Source organism: Oncorhynchus tshawytscha, linkage group LG23, assembly GCF_018296145.1.
Source record: "Oncorhynchus tshawytscha isolate Ot180627B linkage group LG23, Otsh_v2.0, whole genome shotgun sequence".
Lineage (NCBI taxonomy): Eukaryota > Metazoa > Chordata > Actinopteri > Salmoniformes > Salmonidae > Oncorhynchus > Oncorhynchus tshawytscha.
The window spans coordinates 16,339,970-16,352,309 of record NC_056451.1 but is presented as its reverse complement, the minus strand read 5'-3'; the positions used below and the strand labels follow the sequence as shown (position 1 = coordinate 16,352,309).

General features: G+C 41.9%; 1 protein-coding gene and 1 pseudogene across 1 annotated transcript in view; both read right to left on the bottom strand.

Moving 5' to 3' along the window:
• Positions 1 to 4,395: 4,395 nt before the first annotated feature.
• Positions 4,396 to 12,340, bottom strand: part of g6fl (g6f-like) — a 17,528-nt gene continuing 9,583 nt past the window's right edge. Inside the window, exons 9-13 of the mRNA XM_024406932.2 lie at positions 6,534 to 6,689; positions 6,282 to 6,355; positions 5,456 to 5,482; positions 4,950 to 4,996; positions 4,396 to 4,676 (exon numbers count right to left, since the gene is read on the bottom strand). Of these exons, the coding sequence (XP_024262700.2) occupies positions 4,667 to 4,676; positions 4,950 to 4,996; positions 5,456 to 5,482; positions 6,282 to 6,355; positions 6,534 to 6,689 (314 nt within the window). The 3' untranslated portion in view covers positions 4,396 to 4,666. The remainder of the gene's footprint in view (positions 4,677 to 4,949; positions 4,997 to 5,455; positions 5,483 to 6,281; positions 6,356 to 6,533; positions 6,690 to 12,340) is intronic.
• The window catches only part of LOC121840592, a 2,007-nt pseudogene continuing 345 nt past the window's right edge, over positions 10,679 to 12,340 (bottom strand).

Sequence of the window (12,340 nt, the reverse complement as noted above, 5' to 3'; positions counted from 1 at the left end):
TAATACAGATAAACTTTGCTCCTTTTTCCTCAATTCTCCATACGGGTCGTGACGTGCATAAACTACTCCTGGATTTGTTTTGCCAAAGATATTGATTATCAATGTCCAATGGGACGCAAAAGACCTTTTACCGGGGCTCTGCTCCAAAATATCAAAGCTGTCCACTTCATGCATCGATCATTTCACAAGCAACAATGCACGCTCCTTTTGCTCTTTAGATACACACGATATGAAATCAAATGTATTTATAAAGTATTTTTTACATCAGCAGATGTCACAACGTGCTTAACACCATAACACTCCTGGTTACTTTGACTGCATCCACTTTCCCACTTTTTTCTTCACAATCCTAGTGACTTCATAAGGATTTCCCAATGAACATACTTATCCAAAAAACGTACTCCAACAAGCAACGACTAATTTTCCAAAATTATTTTAGCTGTTTTTGTACTATTCTTGGGCTTCACTGTTGTCCACTCATCTTTCTCACTAGCTGTACTCGACGCGCTTTCATCTTCAAACAACACTTCCACCATCTCAACCCTTTCTCAGAAGAACTTGTCACTTTCCACGCATGAGTTTTAGGATAAATAATTATTAATTTTACTGTCGTAATAAATGCTGCAATAACACAATTGTGACAGTGACATTTGGTTTGATAACAGACAATAAAGATTCATTTGACCCGTTTATTTAGTGATGTTTATTGAAACAGACAGACCAAAAGTCCAAGGTGAAGGTTTACATTTCCCCCAGCCCAGATCTTTCCCTATGGCCAGTGATCAATATCACCATATACTTCATACCCCTTGACTTATTCCACATTTTTCCGTTACAGCCTGAATTCCAAAATGTTCTCACCCATCTAACACAAAAGAACCCATTATGAAAGAAGTGAAAACATGTTTTCCTCTAGGATTGTTCCTGTGCTTAGCTCTATTCCATTTATATATACAGAACCAGTCAAAAGTTTGGACACACCTGCTCATTTTTTTGTACTATTTTCGACATTGTAGAATAATAGCGAATACATCAAAACTATGAGATAACACATATGGAATCATGTAGAAACCAAAAAAGTATGAAACAAATCAAAAAATATTTTCTATTTGAGATTCTTCAAAGTAGCCACCCTTTGCCTTGATGACAGCTTTGCGTACTTTGGCATGCTCTCAACCAGCTTCACGAGGTAGTCACCCGGAATACATTTCAATTAACAGGTGTTCCTTGTTAAAAGTTAATTTGTGGAATTCTTTTCCTTCTTAATGTGTTTGAGCCAATCAGTTGTGTTGTGACAAGGTAGGGTTGGTATACTGAAGATAGCCATATTTGGTAAAAGACCAAGTCCATATTATGGCAAGAACAGCTCAAAAAAAAAAAAAAAAAAAAAAAACTGTTCAGAGGAGACTGCGTGAATCAGGCCTTCATGGTCAAATTACTGCAACGAAACCACTACTAAAGGACACCAATAATAAGAAGAGACTTGCTTCGGCCAAGAAATACAAACAATGGACATTAGACTGGTGGAAATCTGTCCTTTGGTCTGATGAGTCCAAATTTGAGATTTTTGGTAAAAACTGCTGTCTTTGTGAGATGCAGAGTAGGTGAACGGATGATCTTCGCATGTGTGGTTCCCACTGTGAAGCAAGGAGGAGGAGGTGTGATGGTGTGGGTTTACTTTGTTGGTGACACTGTCAGTGATTTATTTAGAATTCAAGGCACACTTAAACAGCGTGGCTACCACCACACCAGCATTCTGCAGCGATATGCCATCCCATCTGGTTTATGCTTAGTGGGACTATCATTTGCTTTTCAACAGCACATTGACCCAAGCACACCTCCAGGCTGGGTGTGTTTAGGTTGGGTACATTTTGGCCCATTCCTCCTGACAGAGCTGGTGTAACTGAGTCAGGTTTGTAGGCCGGTGACGTCGACTGCCGAACGCCTCCCGAACAAGGAGAGGGACCGACTTCAGCTGAAGTCGCGACAACTCCAATACCTTGACTTTGTTGTCCTTGAGCCATTTTGCCACAACTTTGGAAGTATGGTTGGGGTCATTGTCCATTTGGAAGACCCCTTTGCGACCAAGCTTTAACTTCCTGACTGATGTCTTGAGATGTTGCTTCAATATATCCACATAATTTTCCTTTATCATGATGCCATCTATTTTGTGAAGTGCACCAGTACCTCCTGCAGCAAAGCACCCCCACAACATGATGCTGCCACACCCGTGCTTCACGGTTGGGATGGTGTTCTTTGGCTTGCAAGGATCCCCCTTTTTCCTCCAAACATAATGATGGTCATTATGGCCAAAAAGTTATATTTTTGTTTCATCAGACCAAAGGACATTTCTCCAAAAAGTACAATCTTTGTCCCCATGTGCAGTTGCAAACCGTAGTCAGGCTTTTTTATGGCGGTTTTGGAGGAGTGGCTTCTTCCTTGCTGAGCGGCCTTTCAGGTTATGTCGATATAGGACTTGTTTTACTGTAGATATAGATACTTTTATATCGGTTTCCTCCAGCATCTTCACAATGTCCTTTGCTGTTGTTCTGGGATTGGTTTGCACTTTTCGCACCAAAGTACGTTCATCTCTAGGAGACAGAACTCATCTCCTTCCTGAGCGGTATGACGGCTGCGTGGTTCCATGGTGTTTATACTTGCGTGTTATTGTTTGTACAGATAAACGTGGTACCTTCAGGCATTTAAAAATGGCTCCCAAGGATGAACCAGACTTGTGGAGGTCTACAACATTTTTTCTGAGGTCTTGGCTGATTTCTTTTGATTTTCTATGATGTCAAGTGAAGAGGCACTGAGTTTGAAGGTAGGCCTTGAAATACATCCACAGGTACACCTCCAATTGTCTCAAATGATGTGAATTAGCCAATCAGAAGCTTCTAAAGCCATGATATCATTTTATGGAATTTTCCAAGCTGTTTAAAGACACAGTCAACTTAGTGTATGTAAACTTCTGACCCACTGAAATTGTGATACAGTGAATTATAAGTTAAATAATCTGTCTGTAAACAATTGTTGGAAAAATTACTTGTGTCATGCACAAGTAGATGTCCTAATCAACTTGCCAAAACTATAGTTTGTTAAGAAATTTGTGGAGTGGTTGAAAAATGCATTTTAATGACTCCAACCTAAGTGTATGTAAACTTCCGACATATATATATATATATATATATATAAATAATATGTTGTACTTTTTACCCCTTTTCTCCCCAATTTCGTGATATCCAATTGGTAGTTACAGTCTTGTCCCATTGCTGCTACTCCTGTACAGACCCGGGAGAGGCGAAGGTCGAGAGCCATGCGTCCTCAGAAACACGACCCTGCCAAGCCGTACTCATACTTGACACACTGCTCACTTAACCCGGAAGCCAACCGCTCCAATGTGTCGTAGGAAACACCGTCCAACTGGAGACAGTGTCAGCGTGCATGCACCCGGCACACCACAGGAGTCGCTAGAGCACGATGGGACAAGGACATCCTGGCTGGCCAAACCCTCCCATAACCCGGACGACACTGGGCTAATTGTGCGCCGCCTCATGGGTCTCCCAGTCGCAGCCGGCTGCGCTACAGCCTGGGACCCAACCCGGATCTGTAGTGACACCTCTAGCACTGCAATGTAGTGCCTTAGACCGCTGCGCCACTTCTTTTTTTAACTCCCTAGTCCTTGCTGATAACAAGCATACTCACCATGAAGAGTGGTCCTCAGTGCTGTGTTGTATTTGCCTCAAACATAGGGCTTTGTATTCAGGACTTAAAGCTCATTTCTATTGCCACATTTTTTCCAGTTTTATTTTAGTGCCTTATTGCAAACAGGATAAATGTTTTGGAATATTTTTATTCTGTACAGGCTTCCTTCCTTTCACTCTGTCATTTAGGTTAGTATTGTGGAGTACGATGGTGTTGATCCGTCCTCAGTTTTCTCCTATCACGGCCATTAAACTTTAACTGTTTTGAAGTCACCATTGGCCTCATGGTGAAATCCCTGAGCGGTTTCCTTCCTCTCCGGCAACTGAGTTAGGAAGGACGCCTGTAACTTTGAACTGACTGGGTGTATTGATACACCATCCAAAGTGTAATTAATAACTTCACCATTCTCAAATGGATATTCAATGTCTGCTTTTTAAAATGTTTACCCATCTACCAATAGGCACTCTTCTTTGCGAGGCATTGGAAAACATCCCTGGTCTTTGTGGTTGAATCTGTATTTGAAATTCACTGCTCGACTGTGGGACCTTACAGATATAGTAATTGTATGTGTGGGGTAGAGAGATGAGGTAGTCATTCAAAATCATTGCACAGAGAGTGAGTCCATGTAACTTATGATGTGACTTGTTAAGCAAATTTTTACTCCTGAACTTATTTAGGCTTGTCATAACAAAGGTGTTGAATACTTATTGACTTAAGACATTTCAGCTTGACATTTTCTATGAATTTGTAAAAATGTCAAAAAACATAATTCCACTTTGACATCAGGTATTGTGTGTTGGCTAGTGACATAAAATCTCAACGCATTCCATTTAGGCTGTAACACAACAAAATGTGAAAAAAGTCAAGGCACTGTAAATGTCCATATACTGAACAGTGGTGAGATAATATTGCTTCAAGCTTTTGCTGATAAATCCTGAGATGTGGAGGTCTCCAGAAGGCTGCATTATTTGTATCTGAAAGGAGAACACACTCTTAAACCACACACACAGGTACACACACACACACACACAAACATATACACCCATGCATGACGTGCTGCACGTCACACCCAAAACCACACACTTCACTGTCAGTGCATTATGTTACCGACGCGCAGGGCCGGGTTGACAGTGTCATAGTGATGTTCAGAATTGATGGGGGTGAAAGGGCCTGTGAAGGGCAGATGGGAAATTGTGACAGAAACGCACACACACACAACGCATGACCCAGGGCTATTTAATTCTTACCGATCCAATTTCTCGTAGACATCATCCTCCACTCTGGGCTTCAGGTCCTGAGAAGAAGAGGAGAGAGAGAGAGAGAGAGAAGTGGTGGGAGGGAGAGAGGGAGAAGGAGAGGGAGAAGGGCATAGTACAGCAAGAGATAGGAGGGGAGGAGAAGAAGAGAAAGACAGAGGCATTGTAGAATGAGAGGAGGAGGAGAAGGGTTGGAAGGTAGAGAGAGACAAGAGGGAGGGAGAGGGGAGCACATTTAAAGGCATCCTCCTGGGTGTGATGCGATTGATTTGTTAATATCACTTATGTAAGGCTGACAGTTAAGAACTGACAGGTTTTTCTAAACCACAGGACTGGGGGGGAGAAGTTGACGTTGAAGAGGGAGAAACACACACACACACACACACTGAGGACAGACTAGCAAGGGAGGCCACTACAACCTCACCTCCCCACACACACACAGACTCAGGGGAATGCTTCTGTGTCTGTGATGCTGAGAACAGAACACAATAACTCACCATGTACACTGAACCTTGGGGGGAAGTCTATAGGGAGAGAGGAGAGAAAACAGTATTTAATAACCACACTGAACCCTGGGGGGAAGTCTATAGGGAGAGAGGAGAGAAAACAGTGTTCAATAACCACACAGACAGAGAGACAGTGTCACGTTCGTTATAATAATGGGCAGACCAAGGCACAGCGTATGTTGAGTTCCACATATTTTAATGAAAGTGAAACTTTAAGCAAATACAAAACAAAATAAAGAATAACCGAACCGACAATGCAGTACTAACCAGCAACTAAACATAAACAAGATCCCACAAAGAACAAGTGGAAAAAGGCTGCCTAAGTATAATCCCCAATCAGAGACAACGATAGACAGCTGCCTCTGATTGGGAGCCATACCCAGCCAACAAAGAAATAAAAAACATAGAATACACATAGAAATAATAAACTAGAACACCCCCCAGTCACACCCTGACCTACTCCACCATAGAAAATAAAGGCTTTCGATGGTCAGGACGAGACAGAGAGAGAGAGACAGAGACAGAGAGAGAAACAGAGAGAGACAGAGAGAGAGACAGAGAGAGAGCGAGAGAGAGAAAGGAATAGAGAGAGGGGTAGAGAAATATAGAGAATGGGAGAGGCAGGGAGTTATATGAGGGGTAAAGAAGAAGAAGCGGGAAAACAAAGGAAAATGAAGAGAGAAGAAGAGAGAGACAGAAACAGAGGGCCAGAGACAGGAAATGAAATGGTGGGGAGACAGAAGGAGGAGAGAGAGAGGGAGAAGAGAACAGAGATTCATCAGAGTATTGAGATACAGAGAAGGCATGAATCCATCACCTGTCTGATATCCTCAGGATTCTCATAGATATTTTCCACTTCCCCGGAGTAGTGGGAGAGAGACTGTTCAATACCTGTGGAGAAATAGACACACGCACACACAAACACATAGTGAGAGGCAGACTTCCAGATTCATTGCATCAACCTCATAATATGTCATGCCCCAGATCACTCACTGGAGTTGACAAGTCCAGAGATGGAGAGAACATAAGAAGGTAGGGATGTCGAAAAAGAAAACGCCGGAAGACTCACCGCGGCGAGAAATGTCTTTCTGTCTCCATAGCAACACACCAGCAACTGCAGCAACCAGGGGCACCAGGAGCAATGAAGCAGAGAGGAAGGGAAGGAGCGAGGCACTGTTGCTCTCTGGGTGAGGAAGAGAGATAGAAGTAGTGCTCTCTGTGTTGTCTGAGAGAAGAGGAGAGAAAGAGAAAAAGAGAATAAGTTAATGAGTGTTGTATGAATTGAACCCTTGTACATGAACGATTAGTGAACAGTATGGTCTCATTCCCAGCAGGGGGCAGGCCTGATCCCTGGTTTAGCCCCAGAGAGGTCCTATCGAAATAGCGAGAGACAAGATGGGAGGGTGAGTCAATGTGAGTATGTTAAAATTCCTCCAAGATCACTGAAGCTAATTGCTATATGTCTAACTCCTTATCATGGCAAGACACTCAGTTTAAATCCTGTGTCACACTCCATACAGTACTCTGGATGAAACAGAACGATGAAAGAGAAGGTTGGGAGGGGAAACACGGAATTATTACATGACATAACCATGTGATTAGCTCATGATATTCAAATGAGCCATTTGTAGACTGACAAAGCGCCATACGCAACATGATTACAGTAGTCTGGTGTGTTTGCATGGTGAGGTGAGGTGACATCATTCATGCAAACAGCCACAGGGAGACATGGGAGCTGTGTGGGAGGTGTCAGTTACCACAGTGACAACTACCTGCTCACAAGCATCCAGAATATAAGAGAGACTTTGATGTCACCAGTGTATATCTTCATTTATATATATATATATCTCTTAATTTGTATACCAGCGATGTGACCATTACTAACATGCTACTGTTAATTATATATTGCTAATTTATGATGATTCTATTGTGAGGTTGAAGTCTTTCTGGATAAAAACAACTCAATTTGATGGCACCCATGTTTTATTTGTACTACCTCATCAAGTTACAAATCCCAAAAAACATCCAGAAGTTTGTTTCATAGAAGTTTCCTCTACAGGCCTTCTTCACTTTGCCCTGCTGTCATGACTTAAACATGGTGCTCCAAACGAATCAATCATGAAGTGCTGTGTGAGGTGTAATTGATTGGTGGGGGTGGTGTTGGTGTGTGTGTGTATGTGTGTGTGTGTTGGGGTCATTAATGGAATAGTGTGGTGGCAGGGAGTTGATCCCTGGGCCAGGTTGACCTGCTCTGTTCTCAGTGCCAGCTTCTTTAACACTGCATGAATTATGCTAATTTGGTGCAGCGAGGTGAGGGGTAAATACCATCACTCCTCAATGGCCTGGGTGCACCTTCCCCCCTTCCTTCCTCTCTGCTCTCCTCTAATTTCCTTTCCCTACACACTTCCCCACATGACAAACTACTACAGTTTACTATAAAATACTATAGTCCTTACTATAGAATGCTGTAGTAAACTGTAATACACTGTAGAATACTATACTCCACACTGTAGTATCCCTCTATCGTGTACTTCTTACTATAGAATTTTGTAATATACTCTATAATACTATACTACACACTGTAGTATCCCTCTATCGTGTACTTCTTACTATAAAATTTTGTAATATACTGTACAATACTATACTACACACTGTAGTATCCCTCTATCGTGTGCTTCTTACTATAGAATTTTGTAATATACTGTATAATACTATACTACACACTGTTGTATCCCTTGAGTGTGTATTTCTTACATTATAATATTGTAGTATACTGTAGAATACTATACTACACACTGTAGTATCCCTCGACCGTGTCTTCTTACTATAGAATATTGTAGTATACTGTACTCCACACTGTAGTATCTTTTGATCATGTGTAGTACCTACTATAGAACTGTGTAGTATACTATAGAATACTATACTACACACTGTAGTATCCCTCGATCGTGTATTTCTTACACTATAATATTGTAGTATAGAATACTATACTACACGCTGTAGTGCTTACTATAGAATTTTGGAGTATACTATGGAATATTATACGACACACTGTAGTATCCACTCAATCATGTAGTGCTTAGTATAAAATTCTGAAGTAAACTGTAGTATACTGTCAAATAATATACTACACACTGTAGTATCCCTCGATCATGTGTAGTACTTACTATATAATACTGTGTAGAATACTACAATTTTATCCACAAAAACACTACCGTTTTTTTTACTATAGTAATACTACAGTATTCAATTTGCATATACCCCACCCATTCCCATCCCCCATGTCCCAATTTGTGCCACCCATGAGTGAGAAACCTACATGCCAAGTATAGACTATATATTGTGTTCCCTAAAGGTTATAGAAAAGAGCAGAAGCGTTGAATTATCAATTTATATTACAATCAAAGATAATAAAACAAAAACACTTAGTAAATAATACAGTAATGTCTGCAAAAACACTACAGTAATTACTTTAGTATATACTATAGTTTTTGAAATATAGTAATACTACAGTATTTATACTAGAGTAAACTGTAAATACTACAGTCATGTCTGAAAAAACACTACAGTGAATACTACAAGAAAGGCTGCAAAAACACTACAGTGAATACTACAGTATATAAATATAGTAATAGTACAGTATTTATACCATAGTATACTATATTATTTTTTAATGTGGGTCTATCATCCATCTTTCCCTCTTTGCTCCCCTCTGTTCCTCTATTATTTCCTCTCTTCTCTCTCCCTTCCCTACCTCCCATCTCTCTCCCTTCCCCGCCTCCCATCTCGCTCTCTCCCTTCTCCTCTCTTCTCTCCCACATCCCAATAAGAGAGTAAATGGGACAACAAACCACAATACAACGTTCAATCAGCCCTCACCATCAGCTCATTCTAAATACAACACTTCCCTTTGCATATCCATTACTCTTGTTAAAGCATTGCTTTGTTGTGTGTCATCATCATGGCTCCTCTGTATCAGTGATGTATGGGGGTATTGGTAGTGAGCTCATCTTCATAAGGAGATTCATTCAACTGTCAGATCCTTCTGTGGCTGTGTGTGCTTCCTCAGATACAATGAATGTGAATACATTCCAGAGAGCTGTCCTGATGTCCTCACCATTTACACTTATCATCTGAAGAAGTGTGGGGGTGTGAAGAGAGGGAGAGAGAGAGAAAGAGAGAGCGATACAGACACAGACAGACAGGGAAACAAAGACTATTTGAACCCAGGCGGGTCAATAAAGCAGACGCTTACATTACAACACTCTTACTATGGAGAGAGAGAGAGGAAGAGAGAGAGAGGGAAAGAGAGAGAGAGAGAGAGGAATAGAGAGAGAGGAATAGAGAGAGAGAGGAGAGAGGAAGAGAGAGAGAGAGAGAGGAGAGAGAGAGGAAGAGAGAGAGAGAGAGAGAGAGAGAGAGAGAGAGAGGAAAGAGAGAGAGGAATAGAGAGAGAGAGAGAGAGAGAGAGAGAGAGAGAGAATAGAGAGAGAGAGAGGGGAATAGAGAGAGAGGAATAGAGAGAGAGAGAGAGGAATAGAGAGAGAGGAATAGAGAGAGAGAGAGAGGAATAGAGAGAGGAATATATATAATATATATATATATATATATATATATATAGAGAGAGAGAGAGAGAGAGAGAGGGGAATAGAGAGAGAGAGAGAGGAATATAGAGTGAGAGAGGAATAGAGAGAGAGAGAGGAATAGAGAGAGAGAGAGAGAGAGAGAGAGAGAGAGAGAGAGAGAGAGAGCGATACAGACACAGACAGACACAGAGAGACAGGTAAACAAAGACTATTTGAACCCAGGCGGGTCAATAAAGCAGACGCTTACATTACAACACTCTTACTATGGAGAGAGAGATAGAGAGAGATAGAGAGAGAGAGAGAGAGAGAGAGGAAGAGAGGGAGAGAGAGAGGAATAGAGAGAGAGAGAGAGAGAGAGAGAGAGAGAGAGAGAGAGAGAGAGAGAGAGAGAGAGAGAGAGAGAGAGAGAGCGAGAGAGAGATAGAGAGAGAGAGAGGAATATATATATATATATATATATATATATATATATATATAGATAGAGAGAGAGAGAGAGAGAGAGAGAGAGAGAGAGAGAGAGAGAGAGAGGGGGAATATATATATATATATAGAGGAATATAGAGAGAGAGGAATATAGAGAGAGGGAGGAATAGAGAGAGAGAGGAGAGAGAGAGAGAGAGGAAGAGAGAGAGAGAGAGAGAGAGAGAGAGAGAGAGAGGAATACAATCTTCAAGTCTACTCACATGTAGGCATTATTAAACCTATGTGTGGGGTTCTCGGTTTTCCAGTGTTTATGACGGTATATCCCCAAAAATGAACTTGATATTGTCCATGGCGTGCTGGACATTGGACGAGCCGTGCACGGCGTTCTCCAAGATGCTTTTGGCAAACTGTGCACGTAGAGAGTCGGGTTTGACTTGCATGGCCTGTTCAGGATCGGCAGGCCCCATCATCTCTCTCCATTCTGCGATAGCGTTTTCTTTGCTCAGGATCATCATGATAGATGGACCTTGTGACATGTAGTCAACCAGGTTATTAAAGAAGTCCTTCCCTTTGTGATCTTTGTAGAACTCCTCTGCCATCTCTCGTGTCAGTTTGGTTTCTTTCACTTGTGAAATACTAAACCCAGCCTCTTTCATTTGATTCATAATGGTATCTTTGTGTTCTTGTGTGGAGTCAGGTTTGATCACGGCCAGTGTGTGCTCTGTGGGGAAAAAGCGGTTGAGATCTCTCTGAGCCTCCTCGGGAGTAGAGCTGCCATGAATCTGGTTGATGGTCACATTGTCGATTGCAAACTGGGCTCGCAGACTTTCAGGGAATCTTTCTTTGGCCTCATCCAAGACTTTTGGACCCAGTAAACCTCTCCAGTGTTGGATTGCATCATCTCGAGTTAAAGCCAAAGCCAACACGGGGCCCACTGGTCATATGGTTAATTAGACATGGGAAAAAGTCAGTGCCCTCATGCTCCTTGTAGAACTCTTTGGCCTGGTCCTCTGAGAGGGTTACCTCCCTCTGCATCGCTATCTGGAAGCCAGAGTCATGGATAGTCTTCAAGATCTCATCTTTTTTCTCCCTGAGAAGACTTGGACGAATAAGAGCAAGAGTCTTTTCAATCCTTGCATTGGATCCAGCATGCATCTCTAAAGAAAAATCAAAAGTGGGAAAGAAGTATGCCAGTTGCCTGCTAGCCACCTCAGTGCTGCTTTCTGACATGCCCAGATCCACGTCCTGTACAACCTTTGACCTTTTCTTTGGTTGGATGAGCTCAGCGTGTTCAGGATCTATGATGGCTGTCAATGAATGAGTCTCTCCTTCACCCACCTCATCTCCCTTAGACAGAATCAAAGCGTGGACAGGCCCACTAGACATGGCCTTCACAAACGCTGGCTCTTTGGCTTTCTCCTTATAAAAAGCATGAATTTGCTCTTCATCCAACACCCTCTCCTCCTCTGCAACAATTGAAAAACCAGCATCTAAAGCTTTTTGTATGATTCCTTCCACTTGACCTCCTACTACAGCATCTGGCTTTATGATGACCACATGGTATATTCCATGATCGCCAATTTCTATGTCGGCATTTTGGGTCGTCGGAGGCTTTTTTCTTGCTTGATGATTGTCCTCTAAGAAAAGCTTGTGGACTTCAGGTACATATTTTGAGCCCAGTTCTTGCTTCTTCTTCTCTTGATCCACCAGTTCCAACATAGTTTTTTGTAGAAGAGGTCCATTGACTCCTCTTACTATTGACACCAATGTACCACCAGAGTAGAAAAGGAAGACTGGTTGACATTTCCCTTTAAGTGAACTTAACTCAAGTAAACTGCTGGCCTCCCCCACAGCTAAGCGCAACAGG